General features: G+C 39.7%; 1 protein-coding gene across 1 annotated transcript; it reads left to right on the top strand.

Annotated features, from left to right (window-relative positions):
* The first annotated feature begins 1,914 nt into the window (after positions 1–1,914).
* SUPV3L1 (Suv3 like RNA helicase) lies at positions 1,915–25,972 on the top strand. Its single transcript, XM_082855123.1, has 15 exons — positions 1,915–2,200; positions 7,762–7,839; positions 8,230–8,337; positions 9,700–9,814; positions 10,966–11,134; positions 13,110–13,221; positions 15,267–15,344; positions 16,643–16,734; positions 17,922–18,102; positions 18,882–18,975; positions 19,716–19,935; positions 21,589–21,669; positions 22,026–22,202; positions 24,692–24,840; positions 25,498–25,972. The coding sequence occupies exons 1-15, from the start codon at positions 1,927–1,929 to the stop codon at positions 25,931–25,933; spliced, it is 2,364 nt and encodes a 787-aa protein (XP_082711249.1). The 5' UTR covers positions 1,915–1,926; the 3' UTR covers positions 25,934–25,972.
* Positions 25,973–25,976: the final 4 nt, after the last annotated feature.

Genomic DNA, 25,976 nt, shown 5'->3' with positions numbered 1-25,976 from the left:
ATAAACAATTTGTTATCCAGATCATGATAACCTTACATTAGAAAAATACTCTAGAAATGTCAAATTACAGAATCTGTAGGCAAGATGTGAGGGGGAGAAATCTACTAGAATGTGCTTTTGAGAAAACTTATAAACCAGGTTTTGTTAATAGCAAAGGCAAAGAAGAGAGAACTTAGTTTATTCCCCACCACCAAGGATATCTTTACTTCTCCCACTTCCTTTCCCTGTCCCCCATTTATTTCTCTATTTATGCATTCATTCAGCATTTTCCTGAGTATTTCCGTAGTGCTATTTTATTGCCCTACCCTGAAGGAACTATAACCCAGAGCAGTGGTTCTCAAAGTGTGGTTCCGCAGACCAGCAGGGTCAACATCACCTGGAAACATGTTATAAATTCGTACTCTTGGGCCCCACCCCAGACCCTATGAATCAGAAACTCCAGGATTAGGGCCCCAACAATTTTAACAAACTTGTCAGATGTTTCTGATGCACCCTGAAGTTTGAGTACTACTACTCTATAAACACAATTATGATACAGTTTTAGTGGTTTGATAGCAGTTGTACTAGGCACCCAATGTGTTCAGAGGTATGTAGGTGAGAAACGATGACATAACAACTGGCCTGTAGTTCTGGCATGAATAGTTCTTTGAACTCTCATTAGCCTAAGAATAATAAACATTTTCATTACTTAACGTTAACCGTTAGTATGACCAAAACCAGATCAAAAACTCTTTGAGGGCAAAGGGCCGTCTACTTGAATCCCTGATGTTTAAAAAGTATTTGGTGACGGGCTTTCCTGGTGGCGCGGTGGTAGACAGTCCGCCTGCCGATGCAGGGGACATGGGTTCGTGCCCCGGTCCGGGATGCAGCGGAGCGGCTGGGCCCATGAACCATGGCCGCTGAGCCTGCGCGTCCGGAGCCTGTGCTCCGCAGCGGGCGGGGCCGCAACAGTGAGAAGCCCGCGTACAGCCAAAAAAAAAAAAAAAAAAAAAAAAAAGTATTCGGTGAATCAAAGGCACAATAGCAAATTGTTACTGAAATCTTATTTGACATGCAATATTACAAATCATATGCCGTGCTCCTTCAAGTTGCAAGACCTTGATGTTTTAAGTATAATAAGAGACATGGAAAATCCAACGGCATATCTTGAATTTAAGATGTTGCAACCTCAAATGAAACAGTATCCAACTAATGCAAAAGAAATTAACCTTTGCCCCGAGTACAGGGTACATATTTTTGCTACGCGGCTGTGACATACCAGCTGCTAGGATGATGTATACAAACTGCTCATATTAAAGTATAAGTACCTACACACGTCATACAAGGGGTTTACCTAAGAACTTGTGGAACAAAATTCCTTAACAACGGTCCTGAAGGGCAGATCAAGTTATGTTCTCTAACGCCTTCCATCAGGAAACGAAAGTTAATAATCTAAGGAACTTTTGGGAAATGCTCTTCAAAGCTTCGAGTCCGCAAGCCACGGTGGCGCCACAACCTAGAGAATTGCGTCTCTCACCAGTCGCACCCACAAGGCTCTTGGCCGCACTGCCCACGTGCTTCCGAACACTTACCCGCAGGGCCAGCTTGCGTCATGTGACACACCTCGCAGGTCCCGCCTCTCATCTGTGACATCCCCAACGGTGCCAGATTATTTTTTTAAAGAAAGCTGGCTCCAATCGCCAATAAAAAAGAGAGAGAGAAAAAGGACTTGCAAGCACTTATCTTCTGTGATTTTCGCTTCTAAGCTTTTCCTCCCCTTTACGAGCAATCTTCCGGCACTACTTTTTCGTTATTGATCGGGCGTCTTCCTGGGCAGCTCCGCTGTTCTGGGTCTTTGCGGGCTATAGGCACTGGCGCTGTGCGTCACTGCCCGCCGCCGTGTCCGCAGGCTGCTGCAGCCAGCCTCCTCTGGAGTCTGCGGTCTCAATGTCCTTCCCCCGGTGTGCCCTGTTGTGGGCTCGGCTTTCCCCGGGGCGCCAGCCTGGCCCCCGGGCAGCCATCTGCTCTGCCCTTCGCGCCCACACTGGGCCCTTTCCTGGGACTCTGGGGCGCGTTCCTGCCGTTGCCTGCGCCTCTTCCTCTGCCTCAGGAGGCTCCAAATCTCCGAACACGTCCTTGTTCGTGCCGCTGACTGTGAAACCGCAGGGCCGCAGCGCTGACGGCGATGTCGGGGCCGAGCTAACCCGCCCTCTGGACAAGAGTGAGTGCAGGAGCTGGCGTGGGCGGCGCGGGTGGTGTTGCGGGGCCCGCGAAGAAGCTTACCCCCGCCCCCCCCCCGCCCTTCCCCTGGAGACCCGAGGTCCCCTCGAGCGTTGTCATCGTGCCTGTCACTGTCTGCCTCCCTTACTGGCGTGTGAGCCCTTCAAGGCTTGGGACTGTGTCTTATTGATCCTTTGATGTGCTGCTCCAGAAGTGGCCTTCTCCCTTTCACTGTTGTCCTGTGAATGGTTTAAGCCCTCTTGTGATGGGACGATTCACCTTTTTCGAGTCGTTAGGTGGACGACTGATTTCTAGTGTACTCTTTCTTCTCCCCCGCTACCCAGAACTATTGCTCCGAGAAGGGACAAGGGAGTGGGGAATTGAAAAGCCAGAGGAAGATTTCTTTCAGGAGTTTTTGTCATTGACTGGGTACCTAGGCAAACCAGCCACTGTGTTAGGCTGTATGGTGGTTGCCAGGAGGAACCAGACTCACATCCAGATCTCTTCCGCTCCAGAAACTTACAGTCTCGTGGGGAGGAAGGACATATGAATGGCCAGCTGTAGTACAAGGTAGAACGTAAGGGTGTGCTCACCGAAAGTGGTAGGTTCCCTGGTCATCCGGGGCTCCAGAGGGAAAGGAATCGCTTAGCATCAGCAAGTGGCAAGATCTAATCCTATTGCTCCCTTGCAAAACATTGTTTAATGTTTTTCCATTGTTCCCAGTTTAAAAGGGTCCTCAATCCCTGCCTGATCTGGCGTGGGTACCTGTTGGAGAAGCGTTGTTGCGAGCCACTCTCCTTGTTTCAGTCAAACTGATGAAATGTGCACTTGTGCCCCAGGGCTTTTACACATGCTACTCCCTCTGCCTAGAATACATCTGTAATTCCATCTTCTTCTTTTTCTAAAAATAACAATGGCTAATACTCAGTGTTTGCTAGAGATAGGTACTGTTTTAAGCATGTGACCCATTTAATCTTTCCTGTAACTCTTATGAAGTAGACAGTCTTTACCCCTGACACTTATCTAGTCATGCAGTAGCAAATACATATATATTATGTAAACATATATATTATGTATATACTTTTTTCTGGTTGATTGTAACACATACATATATGTATATAAATTATATGTATATGTGTATTTTTTCTGGTTGATTGTAACACATTTAGCCCTGTGAACATGATTGACTACAAGTAGAAAGATGGTGCATATTTGTGATAGTCATTACAGCACTTAAGTGACTGGCCCGATTTACAGTTTACTTACCTTTTCTCCATTTCCCAAATGGTAAAATGAGAGTAATATTTTCTTTGCTTACATCTCTGGATTGTGAAAGTCATGATAAAGAGTTGGGCAAAGCACTTTGAAAAGTATAAAGGGGTGAACAAATGTAAACTAGTATCACTTGTACTAAACATTTGCTATTTGAAAAATGGAATTACCCTGCAGTAGAATCTGTGATGTGTGGAAACTGGGAAAACTATCACCCTAGGAGCCCAAATAATCTATCCCAACTATATAGCATAGGTTGATGTGAGGATTTGACAAAATACTTTTTTGGGGTATCGTGTAAATAAAGGTTCTAAGCCTCTCTTTCTTTAGGCTGTTAATAGCTGGTGTAAAATTCCTTGGATGTATTTTTACTCATGATCAGCTGGTCTCACCAGATTAGTGTTTTGAAATCTTTTGGGCACTGTTATGAATTTTTAAGTGTTTGGAAGTTCTAACAATGAAGTGCAGCTACCTTTGATGGCAGAGTGGCCCTCCCCTTTCTTGGACAGCTGACTAAGCTGGAAGTTTTGGGTGGTCTCCAGTGGAGCAGTGAAGGAGGAAGGTAGCACCCAGGCACTGAGGTAAGCTAGGTGAGCCCTGGCTGACCATGGGTGATTGATGCACCTCACATGATCTCTTTCTGATTTTTGATTGATAACTGGTATGTTTACAGGACGTGACAACAACCAATAATATTCATAGTGAATTTTATTAGCAGTTGTGACTTCTAGGGAAGGTATCAGATTAATTGAGACAGGTTGTGGTAGTTTCCTCATAGATGCTAGTAGTTCTAGATGGGTAGATGCAGATTGGAACTTGGATTCGTAGGGTTGAATCCACTCAGCTCCATATTAGTAAAGTGAACTGGAGTCAGAGTTTTTGGGGAAGCTTGCTTGTCAAAACACCTGGATTGGTATGTTCTGGCGAATTACTCACGAAGTACAGAATTACGGTGTAATGCTAAGGGGATCAAGGTTATGGAGACAGTTTCTGCATAGGGTATTAGGCAACACTTTTCTGCCCAGAGCACAGCTAGCTTCCTGGATGAGAATCATGCTGTTGGTTACAAGGGGAACCTTAAGAAAGAACAGAAGCCTAACGAAGTCATTGTAATTTGATGTAGGTGTATCAGGTATAGATACATTTGAGGGTGTAGGGAATAGTCATCTCTCACACCCATCACCTGAGAGAGATGCAGAAGGGTCGGAGGCATTTGGCCTAATGCAACTGTCTGCTGCAATAGGGACAGTTTCAGTAAGTCTAGTACTATTTTTTATAATTCCCTTTGTGATGATACAAAAGGTTCATCATGAGTTCAACCACTACTAGAACAATATTTCAGTACTTCTTCATATTCAACAAGAGTGGTAATACTAGTTGTAATATTAAAGGGGTGGAAACTAAATGCCACTCCTAGGTGGTCTTTGGTACAGTCTCTTCAGGATTGATTCTCCCTTTCCTTTTTGGATCCTAGAGATGTTCTGATCTATTCTGATCACTTCTCCCCACCTGTGTTTCCACTGTAACTTTGGCATTTCCAATTCTGTTTTAAGAGTTTGAGTTTTGTACCTTTCCACCTGCTTCTCCAACCCTCAAGTGATCATAGAGCTTTGATGTATTAAGTAATGGGCTTCTAGTTAATTACTGATAAGTACAGTGGAACAAGCAAATTAAAACATTTTAACAAAATGGGTAAATCATAAGGTTTAAGCAGTCCCAACCATTAGTAGTAGCTACTTCGTTCTTCATCGAGATGTACGTGGAGTGAGTAAAGTGGATCATTTTTGTGTAAAGACTCATGTGAGGTACATTTACATTTTAGAAGAGAACCTGTTATTAAATCCCAAACTCCCATTGTAGGAAGCTGGAAGAAAGCTATTAACTGGTTAAAAGTTGTAGTACTGAGTCATTTCTACTGTAGCTGAAATCTAGAGAGTCTCCTTTAATCACCGTTAATTTAAACGAGAAGTAACTGTGATCCCCAAATCAGGTCATTCTGTTAAGAACAATGAGACAGGGACTTCCCTGGTGGCACAGTTGTTAAGAATCTGCCTGCCAGTGCAGGGGACACGGGTTCAAGCCCTGGTCCGGAAAGATCCCACATGCCGTGGAGCAGCTAAGCCTGTGTGCCACGACTACTAAGCCTGTGCTCTAGAGCCCGCGAGCTACAACTGCTGAGCCCGTGTGCCACAACTACTGAAGCTTGTGCACCTAGAGCCCATGCTCTGCAACAAGAGAAGCCACCACAATGAGAAGCCCACACACCGCAACGAAGAGTAGCCCTCGCTCGCCACAACTAGAGAAAGCCCGCACACAACACTGAAGACCCAACGCAGCCATGAGTGAATGAATGAATGAATGAATGAATGATTTTTAAAAAGAACAATGAGACAGTTAAAGCTTAATTTTTATGAAAAACAAAACTATGTTTCCATATACTTCTGTAGTAGATTAAATTTTTTTCCGTGCTATTTCCATTGTGTTAATGTTTTTGCAGTTATCTTTTAAATTTTAGATAAAAGAAAGTATTGATACAGAGAAGCTTCACTTTTAGTATGTGGGTAGTATTCATTTTTTAAAACAGCTGTACAGTATGATTTACATATCATAAAGTTTATCCATTTAAAGTGTGTAATTAAATGGTGTATTTGCGGGGTTGTGAAACTATCACCATAATCTAATTTTAGAACATTTTCATGACCCCAAAAGAAGTCCCATACCCAGAAACAGTGACTCCCCATTCCCCTAGCCCCCACTCCCCTCTGCCCAGCCCGTGGCAACCACTAATCCACGTTCCCTTTCTGTTTGGACCTTTCATATAAATAGTATACAATACGTGGGCCTTCCTGACTAGTTTCTTTCACTTAGCATGAGAAACCTCATATTTCTGAAGCATTTTAAATTGAGTGAAGTATCATAATTCTTGCATAACACTGGAGTGTTAGTTACAAAAAATGGATTAATTCTAATAAATGTGATGTCTTCAGTTTGTATTGAGTTTATAGGTCAGCAGAATTTCCCCAAGCAATTGCATGTGCCTTTTTTGTCACTGATTTTTCCACTATTGTAAAGAAACTGTTGGACCCACTGGGTACAAAGTAACAGAAACCCAGAAATATCAGGATAGCTGCCTGTGATAGTAGATATATTTGTATGCATCTTACATTTAGTTGTGGGCAAACCTAATGGCTAAACCAGCGACTTTGAAATTCTCTCATTCTGCAAAACAAAGTTTTGATAGTGAGATGCTTTATTCAGGCTTAATTTCTTCAGTGAGTGTTGTGTGTATGTTGTGGTTGGATGCAAGTGCAGTTGGTATTCTGGTGGGAGGCAAAAATACAGGCCACCTGGCCTTTCTGTGTTTCATGAGCAAAGACTGTATCAGTTTTGGCCTGCCTTCCCAGAAATGTAGAGGGTGTGGCTGGATTAGTAAAATGTTTATCTCTACAGAATAATGCAGTAGTGTTTTAACATGTGCAATGTTAATACAGTCTCAGCTTGATTAAAGTATTTTCCCACATACCGCAAAAAAAAAAGTAAAAAAAAAAGTATTTTCACCTGTAAAATTAGGGACTCTTAGTGGCATGTTATTTCAGCAGGTATCTAATCCAGCCTCCACTATAGCACAGTAATTTCTCTGCTGTCACCCTTGAAATACAGTCATCTAAGCCTTGCTTGAGTACTTTCCAGTGACAACGAGCTGGCACTTTTGTGAGACAACTCCTTTTCCCTGTTCTCATTATTAGGAAATTCTTGTATAAATTACACTGAAATCTGTTTCCTTCACTTCCCACTGACTTTAGTTATGCCATCTAGAACAAAATATGTATAATCTGTTCTCCCTAAAATCATCTCCAAGCTAAAGATCATCCCTGGCTCCTTTAGTCATTCACGCGAAAGCATAATGATCTGGCCCTCACAGTATTGGTTATCTTTCTAGATACCTTTAGCTGCTCACTATTTGATGTTCAGAATGGTTGTAAGTAAACAGAACAGAACATGGTTATCTAAAAGGGGTCTGATGGAGGCTAGGGGTGATGCTAATCCTGTAGCACCTTGCTTAGTCCTCTGCAGTATTACAGGAATATTGCATTGTTTGACTTTATACTTTTTCTAGACACTATTAAACTATAAAGAGTTTGTGATCAACTAAAACCTTCAAGTTATTGCAACACTCAGTAGACTGCTGCCTTGAGTGTTATGACTTCAGGTTTCTTTTGCTCTTTGGGCATTTCTCTATCTGGAAAACAAATGTTAAACATATGTTAAATTTTTATATCTTTCTTCCAGATGAAGTAAAGAAGATCTTAGATAAGTTTTACAAGAGAAAAGAAATTCAGAAACTGAGTGCTGATTATGGACTCGATGGTAAGGCTAATAAGATTTCCATTAGAGACATCTTATTACTGCTTAGATTACAGCTTTGTCATTGTTGTGTGGGACCTAGTGTGGCCTGGACATACGTATTAATACATAGTTGTAATCTAGAGAATGTCCCTGACTTCTGCTTCTCTGTAGGCAGGAGATCGGCAGGAGGCACCTGGGGAGCCAGACACACGGCAAGGGAGCTGTGTGGTCAGCTTTCCTTCATGCGCTACTAGAATATCAGTTTTAGCCCAGATCATAACAAACCAGCTGTACTACAAGAAAAGAAAAAGACACTTTGATGAGTTAGGTGTGACGTGTATATGTATTTTTTAAAATGAGAAATTAAATGAAAACTAAGTCCTACCTGTTTTGATTTTGTGTTTCCCACAGCTCGTCTCTTCCACCAGGCTTTCATAAGCTTTCGAAATTATATCATGCAGTCTCATTCCCTGGATGTGGACATTCACATTATTTTGAATGATATTTGCTTCAGTGCAGGCAAGTGTTTAGAGACTTTTTAAAATCCTGTTGAGCATACTTTTTATTTCTTCCTATGTTTATTTCTCTAGTTAGGGCGTATTTGCTTTAGAATAAACCCTGTTAATATCCTCTGTAAATAATTCAGTGCTTTCGTAGGAGGCCTTCTAGGTCCTTTTGCTTTTATAGTGGGTCCCTGAACTGGTTATTAAATCACCCATATGTCTTAGGCTGGAGGAAGACTGGGGTCTTCATCTGTCATTATCTGCTCTTCACTATGTAGTAATATATAGGCTACAGTGAAATAAACTCTCACACAAGACAGAATTAATACATAACAGATTCCATGTGTTTCTGCCACTGGCTTGTTTCTCCCTCATATTAGGACAAAGCTCTTGCTATAAAAGATAAAAAGGTAGGAACATCGGGCTTCCCTGGTGGCGCAGTGGCTGAGAGTCCGCCTGCCGATGCAGGGGGCATGGGTTCGTGCCCCGGTCCGGGAAGATCCCACATGCCGCGGAGCGGCTGGGCCCGTAAGCCATGGCCACTGAGCCTGCGCGTCCGGAGCCTGTGCTCTGCAACGGGAGAGGCCACAACAGTGAGAGGCCCGCGTACCGCAAAAAAAAAAAAAAAAAAGAAAAAATGTAGGAACATCATTATTTTGTTCCCATGGGCAGTTTGGCTTTGGTTATATTTTTAAGTATTTGACTATTAGACTTTTGCCCTGGGCCAGGCACTGAGGTAGAACCTGGACACAAAGCAGAATTGGACACAGCCCCACCCTCATCAGAGCCACTAAGGTGTGGAGACTTCTTGCTGAGGTGTCAATTCACTTTCATGTTTTGTCTCTTAGTGGTTTCTGTAGTTTAAAAAATACTTGGCATTTGTATTTCTCTTCAGTAACCACAGGCCTTCTCTCTAATGTATATTCCCAGGTCCTTTGTTTTTTTTTGTTGTTTGTTTGTTTGTTTTGACCATACCATGCCACTTGCGGATCCTAGTTCCCCAACCAGGGATCGAACCCGGGGCCCCCTTGCGATGAGGTGCCGAGTCCTAACCACTGGACTGCCAGGGAATTCCCCCAGGTTCTTTGTTTTTAACTTAACTTTCATCAATGCTGATCTTTACCGGTTTGCATAGAAGAAGTGGAACGTGGTTGTTGAAAGCCAATTTTCTGTTTTCCTGGAAAATATAAGTGAAATGAGGAGGAAAATGTAAGACAAAGCAGGACCTCAGGAAAGGATAGAGTTCCTTGTTTTAGGGTTTTTCTTTTTATTCTGGCAATGCCCCCTTAATTTAGCTCACTAAGAGTAAAGTTCTCATTCAGTGCAGTTATGGATAGCATTTAGATTGCACATATTAATGCAGTGTTTTATTTTCCAGCTCACGTGGATGATTTATTTCCATTTTTCTTGAGACATGCAAAACAGATATTTCCTGTGTTGGAATGTAAGGATGATCTACGTAAAATCAGTGACCTAAGAATACCACCTAACTGGTTAGTTTCTTTATTTGTAGATTTGAAATTTTCAGTTTCTAATCTTGGAAAATTAGTGATCATTATGTACTTTTATTGTATGCTGGATGGTAAATCATAAGTCATCTAGATTGTTTTGTTTTCTCTAGAAAAGTGGGCAGTTTTGGCAGGCAGTTAACTGGTGTCTCCCGGTGAATCCTAATCAAGTTTGGCTTAAGGTTTTATTAGAGCAGATCTAGAGTAGCCCTTTAGGGTGTCATCCTTACAATTCAGGTGTGGCCTTCCTGGTGTCTCAGCCGAATACGCTATTAATGAGCTCTCCCCACCACCACTGTGGCTGGAACTCCAGCATCTCCTAGCACTTTGCCACCTCTTTGAGACTTTCCACTCAAACTCTTAGCAAGCTGTCCTCTGTTAGGAGGACATGCTCAGCCCAGCCCTTGGCCAAGGACCCAAGGAACTCCCACACAGACTTCAAGGCTCCCCCTCTATTGCACCCTTTTTTCTCTTTCACACTCTGGCTTTCAAATTCCAGCTGCTTCAGCAGCTTTGAACTTGATCTCTACTGCTCAGCTCAGTGGGACTTTTACCTTGCTTGGGTTCCACCTCCCTATGCCCTGCTGGGGTACAGCAGTGCTCATCTCAGGTGTTCCTTTCTTTTGGGGCTTGTATTCCTGCACTGCCTCCTGTCCATGTCCCCAGGCAGCTGCTGTATATATTTTGTCCAGTTTTGTACTTGTTTATGGTGAGAGGGCAAGTGCTCATGGCCGGAAGCAGAAGACTCAGTCATTTTATTGTATATGCTGAAATTCAGAAGCCTAGGAATATTTATTTATAGGGCATATGTAGAGCTGTGGAAATAATGGGGACAAATCTCTGGAGCTGTTAGCAGTTTAAACTTATTTTAGGTAACTCTTGGGGAAGGGGATTTATACAGTGGCAAGAATATCCAATAAATTAATTTGCATTTGGATTTTTCTGTCCTCTAGTTAGTAAATGCTGTTCTCGGAAAGCAGTCATTTTAGTGTGGATATGAAGCTCATCATTTAATTTTTCAAAGATGCTATCTTATGAATGTTAAGAGGATGTTTCCTTGGAATTTTTTTCATTTAATACCTTTGCCAGGATTTTGAGGTTAATGGAATTAAGCTGTTTACCTACTCATGTTTTAGGTACCCAGAAGCCAGAGTCTTACAGCGGAAGATAATATTCCATTCGGGTCCCACGAACAGTGGAAAGACTTATCATGCAATCCAGAAATACTTGTCAGCAAAATCTGGAGTATATTGTGGCCCTTTAAAATTACTGGCACATGAGATCTTCGAAAAGAGTAATGCTGCTGTTAGTATATTACAAATATTCTTTTTCTTGTTAATTTGGGGGAGAGTAGAGTGAAGGGGGTAGAGGGGGAGGGCGTATGTAGTAATTTACTGTTAACAAAAAGTGCCATCTTGCATTGCATCTAACAAGCCATCGAGTGTAAGATGTACTGTTATTTTATGTAAAACTGAGAAGGAAGATGATGCTGCCGACTGAATTCTGACATGCCATCCATTGTTAAGAGGTATCCTGGTTTCAGAGATACTAAAATGTGAAAAAACGTGTGTATCAGAATGAGTTAACAGAATGTTTCACATATACAGAGGAATGCAGGGAATAACATTCAGATAACCTGAGTCCACTACCCAACTCCCATCAGATTCAAGAAATAAAATATTATTGGGGAATTCCCTGGCGGTCCAGTGGTTAGGACTTGGTCCTTTCACTGCGGAGGGCCCGGGTTCAATCCCTGGTGGGGGAACTAAGATCCTGTAAGCCACGTGGCACAGCCAAAAAAAAGGAAAAGAAAATATTGATATAGATGAAACGCCCTCTGAACCCCTTTGTCTCCTCAGAGTTACCCACCTACTCTGTTTTATTCAATTTACCTTTTTTTAAGATTAGACCTTTGATGCTGTCAACTAGAACTAACGATAAAGACTGAGAAAAGGACTGAATGCCCTGTGGTCTGAGGCATCATTTCAGTAAAGGGGCCATATTTTAGTTCATTGTTTTATTATGATTTTATAATGAAAGATTAACCCGTTTTGGTAGGCGATTTGCATTCTCTTTTATTATGTTCTGAATAATTTGTGTAATTTGCATACATAATACCTCCTTATTCATAAATACTTAAAGTATTTCCACAGAACAAAGACTTTCTTTTACATAACCTCAGGATATTCATCTAAAGTAGGACGTTTAATATTGATAGAATGCCATTATTTAATCCACAGTCCATATTCAAATTTTGCCAGTTGTCCTATAAACACTGCCACCACTCCATTTCCTCATCCCCCCCCCACCCCAGCATTCTGTTCAGGGTCTCCCGCTGTGTTTTATTGTCGTGTCTCTAGTACAATTCCTCAGTCTTTCTGTCTTTCATAACCTTTACATTTTTTTTTTATATCTTTATTGGAGTATAATTGCTTTACAATGGTGTGTTCCGTTTCTGCTGTATAACAAAGTGAATCAGCTATACATATACATAATATTCCCATATCTCCTCCCTCTTGCGTCTCCCTCCCACCCTCCCTATCCCACCCCTCTAGGTGGTCACAAAGCACCGAGCTGATCTCCCTGTGCTATGCGGCTGCTTTCCACTAGCTATCTCTTTTACGTTTGGTAGTGTATATATGTCCATGCCAAACCTTTACATTTTGAAAGACTACAGGTCAGTTGTGTTGTAAGTTGTCACTCAGTTTGGATATGTCTGATGTTTCCTCATTAGTTTCAGGCCACTGTGGAGACCAGCTGTTCCAGTTTGCCTGGACTTTCCCTGATTTAGCACCAAATGTTCTTCATCCTGGGGAACCCCTCAGTCCTGAGTGGACGGGGGTGGTTGGTAACTCAAATACACCATAGCATTGATGTTGGTCCTTCTCAAAGAAATATATTAGGAGGTCTTTATATTCTTAAACTTTATTTATAATATTCTTCTTGAACATAGAAACAATTTCATTTTAATAAACTAAAATGGTACAGAAACTATTGAAATAGTACAGAGGTATAAAGTGAAACTGCTGCAATTTCTCATGCTTTTGTTACCTGAGAATTTAGCTGATTTGAGATGTTTCCAAGTTTACATAGGTTATATAAGAGAGTGGCTTTTACTTTCTTATTAAAATTTTTTTTAAAGGATTGGGGATATTTTGTTTCAACTATTAGACAAATAAATTTGACGTAATGGAGAGAATACTCTATTAAACATCCAAAACTTCTTTTTGCTATTGTTTTCAAGGTGGAAATAATTCCAGTTTTCTTTTTGTCATCTTAGGGTGTGCCATGTGACTTGGTAACAGGTGAAGAACGTGTGACAGTAGAGCCAGATGGGAAACAGGCTGCCCATGTTGCTTGTACTGTTGAGATGTGCAGTGTTACAACTCCTTGTATGTATACACCATTTTAAAAACTGTATGGTTTAGTATTTTTTTATTTTAAAATTCAGATGAACATACGGAATGTGGTTTTTATTGTGAAAAAAATTTTAAATTGAGACAAAGAAAAGAATAGTACAGCAAATACCCAGGACTTACCACTACTTAAAAATGCCAAACTTTCTGTTATGTTTGCTTTTGAATTTCTTTCCCTTTTTCTCATAAAAGAACTGAAATGTCACTAGGTATGAATTTTCCTTTGTGTCACTCCCCAGTTCAATTCCTCTCTCCTCTTTTGATCCAGTTGCTATCAAATATTTGGTATATACCTTTCCTTTTTTTTTTTTTTTTTTGGTATCACTGTTATGTATTGCCTATCAATACTGTGGATTGTGTGTTTTAAAACATTTACATGATTATCATATTGCATTATTATTCCACAATTTGCTTTTTATTTTACATTTTTTAGATCTAGTCTTGTATACATATATATGTATCATGAATATATATCACATTTATTCATTTAAATTGTTATGTAGTATTCCGTATTATGACTAAAATTATTCATTCCTCTATTAAAGAATATTTAGGTTGTTTAAAGTTTTTCACTATTACACATAGTACCACAGAAAACTTCTATTTAAGTACTGTAGTTTTGAAAGTATTTTAAATGAAAATTACCTTTTTCCTTATTATATAGGCAATCATTTCTTCATTATAGAAAACATAAAAATAAATGCAAAGAGAAGGAAAAAAAAAAATCTCCCAATTCCACCCATCCAGAATCAACAAGTATTAACCCTGTGGTGTATATTTTCTAGACTGTGTTTGTATTGTGTATGCATTATACTTATGTGTGCATCGTGAGTGTGTATATTAAATAAAATAGGGATTATATATTATGTACTATTTGGTAGCTTGCTTTTTTCATTTTAATAATCTTAACTTTCTGAGTAAATGGATAGTTTTCCAAAAAATCCATTTATTCTAAAAGTAATACATTGTAAAAATTAAAATAGCACATATAAATGAAAATTCCTTCTTCTGTGCCCTCTTTTCTAATCTTGTTTGTATACGCTCAGATATGCTAGTAATTTTTAATCTGATGGTTTTGCAGTATAAAATTAGCTTTCTTTTGTTTGCTAAATGTTGTTGTTTGCTAAATGTTTTAAAATTTTTCCTTTTTTTAAAATATGCTCCTTGCAACTCCTTGGTATTTTGGGAAGCAAACTAAAATATAATTTATATGACTTAAAAAGAATAAAATAATATGGTTGGAAGCATTTTGGCATTAGAAAATAAAATGAGCCACTATTTTTTTTTACCATAATAAGCTTTAAAACCCCTAAGAATAAGCAGAGCTGGAGCTCAGGGAATTACACGTTCTTCTCTGGTTCTCCTCCTGACACCCGTCTGGATTCCTGAGGTGCTTTGTTTTACTGCAGGGTTATCTACTCCTTGGTCCCAGGAGCTACTTCAGTTGCTGTGTGGATGTGTTCTTATTAGGCAGATTCTCCAGGCTGCCTCTGAGATTGCAGAAAATAGGACAACTGAACCTGTTCAGTTTGGGAGGCAGTGCAGTAGAGATGGTCTGGGTTTGAATTTCACGGTTTTAAATCTTACACTAGGGCCAGTGACTTAACTTCTCTGAGTCTCAGTTTATTCTTCTGTAAAATGTAAATGTAGGGGAATTCCCTGGTGGCCCAGTGGTTAGGAGTCCTCACTTTCACTACCGAAGGCATGGGTTCAGTCCCTGGTTGGGGAACTAAGATCCCACAAGCTTCACAGCGTGGCCAAAGACAATTATTTTTAATTAAAAAAAAAAAAGATGAGATTAAAAAAAAGGAAATGTAAGTAATAATGATACTTACCTAATGGGTTTGTTTTGAGGATTAAATGAGTTGTAAAGCACTTGGAACAAGCCTGCCAGAAACGAAGCACCTAATAAGTAATGATGATGATTATGGTGGTATTGAAAGCTTGCATTTTGGTATTGTGGTTTGTTTATAATACTATTGAAGTAGATTGTCTTGCTCATGATAACTTTTTATTTCAAGATGAAGTGGCTGTGATTGATGAAATTCAAATGATTAAAGATCCAGCCAGAGGATGGGCCTGGACCAGAGCACTACTAGGTTGGTGGTCTTATTGCTATAAAACCTGTGCTTTGTGACATCTGCATTGGGATTTATCTGCATTTATCTGCTTGACATTGCCAAATAGAGCCAGCTAGATTCTCTCTTGACACAAATCAAACAAAAAAGTCAGCTAAGTGTGAGCTTTAATTTTCTAAGTATTGTTCTAATAATGGGAAATCCATTTCTTCTGTCATAAAATTAGCATAATCACTTAATTAAAGTGTTCAAATCTTGCCATATTTACACAACCACTATTAACATTTTGGTGTTTCATGGCAGTCTTTTTTCTCACGTATATGGTGTTTTGTGAATATATAATTTTTATCTTGCTTTTTTTTTTCAGTTCTGTTGTTTCATAGACTTTTTTTTCATACCACATATTAATGTTGCATGTTCTCCATTGAAGAACTGTACTACACAGTCGTCCTTTTGGTATTTGTGGGATGTTGGTTCCTGTACCCGCACAGATACCAAAATCTGCAGATGCTCAAATCCTTTACAGTTGGATGGCTTCTGCAGCCATGAAGTCAACCAACCACGGATTGAATATGCTCAATCTGCGGTTGGTTGAATCTGCAGATGTGAAACCTGTGGATGTGGGAGACCAGTTGTAATTTGTCCCAAAGAGTTGAACATTTTTCTCTATTATTAATGATGCAGTAAAAATCTTTGTAGGCGTTAACTTTTTATTCATTTTATTACTTCTTTAGGATAGGCTCCTGGAAGTGAGGTCCATAGACATGAATGAACGTTTCTCCTGCTTGATATTGGAGTGAATTTTTGATCAGCATGTTGTAGGGCAAGTGTTTTCAAATTTTAAAACGTAGGTAAACTTTCTGTAAACAAAGAGTATACACTAAAGCCTGTAATATAAAATAGATGAAAGTGGATACGCTCAGGGGTAAGGAGCTTGGAGTTTCTTCTACCTACCAGCCCCCAGCCTCTGAGGCACCTCAGTGATTCCATGGAGCCTAATTTGAAAAAAAAAAGTATAGGACTAATGTTCAGTATTAACCATCAAAATGCAGGTTCTGGTACAGGCTGGCTTCATCCTCTAGTAGACTCAAAACCTTGGCCAAAGCAATTAAAAAACCCCAAGATTTATAAAAGTGGTGATAATTTTTGCCTACTAGAAGGTTTTGTTTTGAGGTTAGAATCATAGAGATAATGTGAAAACACTTGGTGAAGTTGTAAAGCAATGTAAGCAAACTTAAAGTATTTTTGGTATGTCGAGTATTGCATAGTTAATTTTATATCTTTAAAATTTTAAGAAACGCCAGTTTTGCATTTAACAGGACTCTGTGCTGAAGAAATCCATTTGTGTGGAGAATCTGCTGCTATTGACCTGGTTACCGAGCTTATGTACACAACTGGGGAAGATGTGGAGGTACTAGATTATACACTTTTTTTTTTTTTTTTTTGCTGTACACGGGCCTCTCACTGCTGTGGCCTCTCCCGCCACGGAGCACAGGCTCCGGACGCGCAGGCCCAGCGGCCACGGCTCACGGGTCCAGCCGCTCCGCGGCATGTGGAATCCTCCCGGACCGGGTCACGAGCCCACGTCCCCCGCATCGGCAGGCGGACCCCCAACTACTGCGCCACCAGGGAAGCCCCTAGATTATACACTTCGTTCTCAAGGTGGCATAGCAAATAGCCCAGAGTACCCAGGCAATGGCTTCATAGGCCCCAGATGGTGGCAAAATCAGAACTTGAAAGATTAGCATTTCCTCGTAGTTGACTAGATCATACATAGTTGGTTGACCCTCATGAACTAAAGTTCTGACTGTGTGGCTGTCACACCCTAAGTTTCCAAAAGTATAAGGAGATTCCTTATCTTTTCTTGACAAAACCTTTTGGAGTTTAAACAGAACTCTTTAGAATTAAATAAATCAGGAATGTTGGAAGTTGGAGGCTGCAGCAAAAGTTTGTGATTTTCAGTCTCAGATATTGGGGACTTTGATATATATCTGATTGGTAGAGGTAGTTTGTACCCTTTTTCAAACCTAGAGTAGGAAGCCACTCCTTTCCATTTAATCCTACTTTTTGTTTTCTTTACCAGGCTTCTGTAATAAAATGAAGAAATATTTTTAAATTGGTCCATTACTTTAGTTTTGTGTTCAGCTTTCAGGGAGAGATAGTGGAATGTAATGGAAGAAGTTCTGGGTTCCAGTCTTGGCTTTGCTGTTATTCACTTTGTGTTTTTAAGCAAATCACAGAAGGCTAGAACTGGAAAAATCCTCATCAGACCTGATCTTTTATTAGACTCTATTTTATTCTTTCATAAAAGGGAAATAATATTAACCTTTCTGAAATTACCACGTTGCCATAAAAATCAAATATATATGAAAGTGCTTTGAAAATTTATGAAATCCTCTGTAACATTTTGTTAATTTAGAAATACCGGTGAGAATGGATGGTAATATTTGTAATATCAAAATAAATGTTTTTCTGTATTTTCTCTTGAAAAAGTTGGAACTCATCAGTTTCTAGCTACTCTTGATTGTGAGTTTTTCACAATATTAGAAGAAGCTGAGTTCGGTATGTTATTTTACAATATCATATCGTTTATTGTAGGTTCGAACCTATAAGAGGCTTACCCCCATTTTTGTGCTGGATCACGCATTAGAATCTTTAGACAACCTTCGGCCTGGGGACTGCATTGTCTGTTTTAGCAAGAATGATATTTATTCTGTGAGTCGACAGATTGAAATTCGGGGATTGGAATCAGCTGTTATATATGGCAGTCTCCCACCTGGTAATTATTGGCTTTCATCATGACAAGATATGAAATCTCTTGTTTTTGCCATTTATGTTGAGATATGTCTAGAAAACACAGTAAAAGATATGAAGTAAGTTGCTTGGTGTGTAATTTATTATAGGTCATATAAAATAAATATTTCTCTAGTCATCTTTGTGGTGATAGAAGTATTTTAATTATTTATAGCTCTTGTTACTTGCTATTATTACACTGTATTTTTAAACGTTGAGCTGATGATTTTCTTACAGAAATGTCATTAAAATATGAACTTGGTAATATTCTTAAAATATTACCAGAAGTCTATTGATGAGTGTCCTCAGAAATGATAAGAGGATTGTGTTGCTCTTTGTGGGTATACTTAAAGGAATGGAAATAAAGGATAACTGGCTCCTTGAGAATGTAAAGAAATAAATTTGAAACAATAAGAGTTTTATCCATAAAAATGGAGAGTAGGAGGTAAGGGTTTCCAAGATTTAGTTAGTTACTTAGTTACTTAGTTAGTTAGTTAGTTAGCGGTACGCGGGCTTCTCACCACTGCGGCCTCTCCCGTTGCGGAGCACAGGCTCCGGACGCGCAGGCTGAGCGGCCACGGCTCACAGGCCCAGCCGCCCTGTGGCATGTGGGATCTTCCCGGACCGGGGCACGAACCCACATCCCCTGCATCGGCAGGCGGACTCTCAACCACCTGCGCCTCCAGGGAAGCCCCCAAGATATATTTAGTGTGATGTAGTAAAAGGTTGAGAATACTGATTTAACATAAACTGTTGCTGTTTTAGGGACCAAACTTGCTCAAGCAAGGAAGTTTAATGATCCTGGTGATCCATGCAAAATCCTGGTTGCTACAGATGCAGTTGGCATGGGACTTAATTTGTAAGTAATCTGTTTTTAATAATCATGGATATTCACTGGGTTAGATGGAAATTTAAAAAACTTATAATTGGCATTAGAATGATCAAACACTTTGATTTAGGAGAATGGATATTATAGTATAGGTCTGAGATTTATCTTGCTCACACCTGTTGAGGGAATAAAATGAAAATATCACATAACATTTGGACTTTTGAGTGCTGCTTCCTACCACTGCTAACCTATTACATTACCTCACTTGATTTTCACTGTCTCAGTCAACAAGGGTGTGTGCCTGTTGGGCGTGCGGGGCCAGCCACTGTGTTTAGGGGTTAACAATATTAAGCCTGAATATTCCTCTCTGTGGAATGAATGCAACTGTACCTTTATGCATGAAAGAACTATTCAAAGCCATTAACAGCAGTCAGTGTTTAAAAGTAGCCTAAGAAGGCTTTATGTGGTTTATTTGTAAAAAAGTTATTTTCTAGAGCCTTACTGAGGTATAATTTACATATTATATGGTTCACGCATTTTAAATGTATAATTTGATGATGATTTTTAGTAAATGTACACAGTTGTTAAAAAATGCTATTTAAAGGGAAGAAAAAGAATTACCAACAAACCCTTTTACCTTACTTTGTAAATAGTGGGCAATATTGCAAGTAGGCCTAAACTAGAATTAGAGTCAGCATTTCTGTAATGAATCAAATGATGGACGGTTTTTCAGACAGCAGTCCGTGAGATCAGTTGTATTTCTGTTTCAGGAGCATAAGAAGAATTATTTTTTACTCCCTTATGAAGCCCAGTATCAATGAAAAGGGAGAAAAAGAAATAGAACCAATCACCACCTCTCAAGCCTTGCAGATTGCTGGCAGAGCTGGTAGATTCAGTTCAAAATTTAAAGAAGGAGAGGTTACAACAATGAATCGAGAAGACCTCAGTTTATTAAAGGAAATTTTGAATAGGCCTGTGGATCCTATAAAGGTAAGGTGTAACATAGTAATTGCTACTTCTCTATGGAGGACAGTCATTCCTTCCTTCACTTACTTTCCAGACTTTTGCCTCAGACACCTGGAAACAAATAAGCAAAAGAAAATTTTGTGCCATGAAAATCATGTCAAGAAAACCCTGCTTTGGCCTTCCCTGGTGGTGCAGAGGTTAAGAATCCACCTGCCAATGCAGGGAACACGAGCTCGAGCCCTGGTCCGGGAAGATCCCACATGCCGCGGAGCGACTAAGCCCGTGCACCACAACTACTGAGCCTGCGCTCTAGAGCCCGTGAGCCACAACTACTGAGCCTGCGTGCCGCAACTACTGAAGCCTTTGTGCCTAGAGCCCGTGCTCCGCAGCAAGAGAAGCCACCACAATGAGAAGCCCGTGCACCACAGCAAAGAGCAGCCCCCGCTCACTGCAACTAGAGAAAGCTCGTACACAGCAACAAAGAACCAATGCCGCCAAAAATAAAATAAGTAAATAAATAAAAAAATAAAGAAGAGAAAACCCTGCTTTATTGCTTTTGAGAGGCCTAATAGAGACCCCTTTGTTAGAGAATGGTATGCAAGTGAAAGATTCAGATTTGACAAATGTAGCCATAATATAACAAGTTTAGTAAACCTGATTTTCCTTTAGTTCTTCCTGTAATCTAGCAGTGGGTGGGGATAGGGGCACAGTTGCTTCAGGTGAGCACACACCATATCAGCAGACTGAAAATTGTGAGAAGCTCGGAAGTAGAAGAAACCTTTGTGTGGGGGGCAAAAATAGCATTAAGCTATACAACTTTGAACCAGTAAGGACAGGGTTAAATTTTGGTTAGTGTAGTTAATGAGGCAGAAGTGTACATGTTTTAAACAAACTTACAGATTAAAGTTTGCCTGGAAAATTCACTAATTAAGGCTCATCTGATTTTAGTGAACCCAGGTAAAAGGGTATATAAATGAGAGAATGCAAGGAAAAGTTCCTGGAGGAAAGCTGTGGTTGAAATCATTTCTGTAGCTTTTGTTAAGAGTGCAGCTGATAATGGATCTCCCCCACCTCCCTCCTGTGTAGCTCCTTTCTTGTGTTCATCGTCTGCCTTGACTCATCGTCTCCCATGACTCATCTCTCTCTCCTCCTTTCCTCTTTCTTTTTCCCATTCCTTTTCTCTCTTATTTTCTTGCTTATACTTATTGTGGGCAATTCTTAACATCGTGTAAATATACAGGTAAAGAGATAGCTGACCTTCAATTTAGACATTTCAATTTAGACATTTTCTAATGTATGTATGTCAGGTTTATTGCCCTGGATAAAGTGATTGGGTTTTCCTTTTTCGTTTTTGTTCAGTGGAGAGAATTGGGACCCCGGAAACTATTTGTGGTACTCTATCAGATCATCATAGATTTTAGAAATATAACTAAAATATAAGCAAAAGATTAATTACTCAATGGGTATACTTGATTAGTTTTACTAAATCATCTCGTCAGCTTTCCCAATTGGTAATAAATGGCAAAGTATGATGCTTTTCTCTGTTATACTTAAATTCTTGTCCCTTAACTCGTTTGGCAATAGCTTAACCTGAATGTAGGACTTATCTTGAAATAACTTAAGAAAACTTATCCTTAAAAAAAAAATAAGCTTATGGTTGTTTTTTCTTTACTAAAGGCAGCTGGTCTTCATCCAACTGCTGAACAGATTGAAATGTTTGCCTACCATCTCCCTGACACAACGCTTTCTAATCTCATTGTAAGTAGAAACTCTTACATCGCTTTTCTAAAAAGGTCAGTATGTCAGACAATTACTGGTTAACCTTGTGGACATGAATGGATAGTCTGTTTTTGTGAAGTTGCTGTTTATGAAGTTTATCTTGAAAGCGGAAACTTTCTCTCAAAATCTTTTGGGACTTTTGTCCTGAGGAATTTTCTGAGTATTTTAGGTCGGGAAGGCTATGGGGGAAGTCTGTTAGCTTGAGGAGGCAGTGAATTAAGCAGGCCTTTCTGGAAGTCTGTTAATGGATTAAAGTGATTGTCATTTATAGACTTGAGTACTTTATTCATGCCCAGCTAGGTAGTCCAGTAATTTAATATATTTTCCCCCCCCAGGATATTTTTGTAGACTTTTCACAAGTTGATGGGCAGTATTTTGTCTGCAATATGGATGATTTTAAATTTTCTGCAGAGTTGATCCAGCATATTCCATTAAGTCTACGAGTGAGGTATGTTTTCTGCACAGCCCCTATCAACAAGAAGCAGCCTTTTGTCTGTTCTTCATTGTTACAGGTAAGCCTTTATCTTTGTGATATTTTGAGTTGTTTTAGGTTGATGCATTTTCCCCAAACAATAGTTTGTTATTCAAAATAAAGAAATAAGAGAGTACCCTTTAATATGAGGTACTGTGTACGAACTTAAATAAAAATGGCTCTTTTTTCTTACAGATAATTTTTGGGGGGAAGGAGAAGTCTTGCTTCATATTTGGGCTTATATGGTAGCCTTTTTGAAGAAGCTAAAACAAAAATAATTAAACAGTTTTTTCGAGGAAAGGGGTCTTTGCCTGATGATATACTTTTTCCTTATTGGTGTTAGGTAATATGTTTTGGAAGGGAGGTGGCTTTGGGGTCAGTAGTGGCCATAGTATTCCGTTTTCTTAACTATCAGGCATTGGGCCGGGGATGGCTGTCTTGTGTGAATTTGGTGCCAAGGTTCCAGCCTCTTTTCTTTTAACTCATTTGGGTAGGGATACAGATCTCTAACTTCTGAGCACAAGATTCACCCAAACAGGGGGACTAGGCAAAGGCAGTAGAAGCTGAACTTCCAGTCTCCTGCCGTGTCCTCTCACATCTCTGAGCCCTTGCTGTCCCTCTTGCTTCTGCTTGGAGCGCCCACCCCACTAAATCCAAAGGTCTCCTCTTTGAATCTTTTCCTGATTCATTGTTGTAGTTTCACTGCCATCTTCTTAATAGATGTTAGCTTTCTGCATACTAGCTCTGTTTTTACCAAATCTATTTATAGGCTTATGTTTTAAATTACTTTAAAATTACATAAATAATACATAAGTACTTTTTTTGTGTGAGCAAAATTAAAACATTAGAGAAGGTTAAATTGGGCTACCACCTTCAGTCTCAGTCCTCTGGCATAACTGCCATTATCAGCATTGTGTATCCTTGCAGACCTTTTCCGTTACATTTGCCTACATACCTGTATGAGTAGAAATTCTAGTTTTTGTTGGGTGGGTGTGCTTTCCCATAAATGTTACAATGAATTAGTCTGTAGCTTGCCTTTTTCTTTTTTCCTTAATGTGTCCCAGAGGTGTTCCGTGTCCAGCTGTTTACTGTGTCCAGCTATTACCAGCTCTCTGTTTCTTAGAGCTGGTGTTTGTGAGAGAGCTAACTAGCATAAGGTTGAAGTTTATGGAACAAAGTCTTAAACTTAAAAAACTGGCCTGGATGGAGCTGGAGCCCATGGCCCTGACCCCATTTACACCATCCTTCAAGCAGCTACCCTAATAAAGCGGAAGCATATTACTGAGGAGTAAGGAGTCTGGAGCAGTACAGGTCAATAGTTGTTATGTGTTGTGTTTACAGATTAAAATGTGAAATCTAGAGATATTTCTTTTTTCTTGATCTCCATTATTACTGAAGTATAAAGGAGCTCAATCCCACTGATGGTCTCTGATGCCCCTTAGGAAGTTGTTTTGAAACTGTGTTCCATGGCTCCTGCATGGGCCTCTCTCCCTCCCTGTCTCTGAGCAGCTCCGTGCTTAGCTGTTTTACATATGGGCTTCCATTAGTTGTTTGTGGCCAAAAATATTAAAGCCACTGCCTTTATAAGAGAACTTTTTGGCATGTCCTGCTTATTAGTAAGTTAGCGTGGTCACATTTACATTCTTCATGGCTGTCCTACTTGGCATTTATTAAACCTAGAAGAATGCACCAGACTGAAATTAATAAAATTGTGACATTATTTAACCACAATTATTTGAAAACTGCCCTGCCTCTCTAAAGTACTGACCTTGCTTAGGTTAAGTATTTAGAGATAATTTTCCCTAATTAGGAAATGAACCATTTGAAATCACCTTATCCTTGAAGCTAAAGATTTTAAACTTCTGCTTGATAGTTCTTGCATGGTTTTATTTCTGTCTCCTATAGTATATTGTGATGCATAATAATGCCTAGCATTGTCTGGGAGGCGGCATATTCTCCAAGAGTGTTGTGCTGTTCAAGAAGGAGGTATGATGGTCTTATGGTAATGAGGAAGCTGAAGCACAGTGGTGACTTGGCCAAAACTATATAACTAGTAAAGAGGTAGTCTCTTTACTAGTTTGATTGACTCATGACCAACCTTGCACGAAGCCACCTCAAAGAGTTTCTTTATAATAAGTGAGGATATTAAAAAATACAAGCTCACATTTGAAGCTATAGGACTGTTGCATGAAGGAATGAGAGTCTTTGGGTACTGTCTGCCTAGAACTTAGAACATTAATTGTTCATAAAAGTTAATAGACAGTCCCTGGAAAGCTAGTTCATGTATATATTGTTGCCCTGGTTTTGGAAAAAAGAAGGAAATCATGTCTTTTTTTTTAAAAAGTACCTTTATAAGATATTAAATGTTCTCTAAAATACAGAAAAGTATAAAGAAGGAGAGAAACCAGCCTGCCTATTGAGATATAGCCACAGTTAACATTTTGTTGTGCTGTTTTTTTTTTTTTTCTGGTCACAGACTGAAGTGAATTCTGATTGTTTTACCAAATTCGTTTCTTCTGTTTCTCTCAGTTTGCCAGGCAGTATAGCAGGAATGAGCCCCTGACCTTCTCATGGTTACGACGATATATTAAATGGCCGTTACTTCCACCTAAGAATATTAAAGACCTCATGGATCTTGAAGCTGTCCATGATGTCTTGGATCTTTACCTGTGGCTAAGGTACCAATTTTTTCCTGTATGCACTCTCATTTTTTAAGTAATAGGGTGAATCAAAGGTTTTATGATGGTCTTTTGCACTTTCAAATTAGGGACATATTTTCAGGGTGCTCTATTTTATGTTTATTGTCCATTAAGGCAGTTGAGCCTGGTTTATACCTATTCCAAAAATGACTTAAGGAGTTCTTACGATTCTAGTTAAGATAGGTAGGTGAGAAAGTCCCCTAGATCCTTGTGACGCAAATGGTGATCCCTGGACCAAAAGCATTGTTATCAACTGGGAACTTGTTAAAAATAGAGAATATCAGACCCACCCAAGGCTTAATCAAATTCTGCATTGTAACAGGATCCTGAGGTGGCTCATGTATACATTGTGATGTGAGAGGTACTGCTGTAGATCAGTGATTATCAAAGGTGGGGCATGTCCCACTAGGGGAGCATATTGGAATCATTTAAGATATGAGCAAGGACCGACTCTCATAACAACATCTTCCTTAGGTGTGTTGGCTGAAATAAAGGTTGAGCAAAGGCACTGGACACAGTTTTGCAAAAGCAGAATATTTGGAATGAGTCAGTGTTAAGATGTAGTTACTTCATTGAGATTAGTCCAGTGACTGCGGTAAGAGCTGTTCCTATAATGTAATATGTCTTTTTTTCCAGCTACCGGTTTATAGATATGTTTCCAGATGCCAGCCTTGTTCGAGATCTCCAGAAACAATTAGATGGCATTATCCAAGATGGTGTACATAACATCACCAAACTGATTAAAATTTCAGAGGCACATAAACTGCTGAATTTGCAGAACTCATCAGCAGAAAGCCAGTCCCGTTTGTCAGGAATAGTAAAGAGCCGAACTAGAAGGAATCATGGCACCAAAGCTTTAGGGAGTAGAGCTGCTGAACCACTTGGCTCTGGTGCAGGAGAGAAATCCCTTGCTTCCAGATTGGTGCAGCAAGGACTCCTCACTGCAGACATGCTGAAACAACTAGAAAGAGAGTGGATGACACAACAAACTGAGCATGGCAAAGGAAGAACAGAATCTGGGACTTCCTTAAAAGGGACAAGAAGAAAGAAGAAGGAACCCGATTCAGATTAGTTTTATTTTTATTTTTGCAAATAAAAATCTATTTTAAAATCCT

The sequence above is a fragment of the Leucopleurus acutus genome, assembly GCF_964270905.1.
Source record: "Leucopleurus acutus genome assembly, chromosome: 14".
Taxonomy (NCBI): domain Eukaryota; kingdom Metazoa; phylum Chordata; class Mammalia; order Artiodactyla; family Delphinidae; genus Leucopleurus; species Leucopleurus acutus.
Note: the sequence above shows the minus strand (reverse complement) of the source record. Positions and strands in the feature narration are given on the sequence as shown.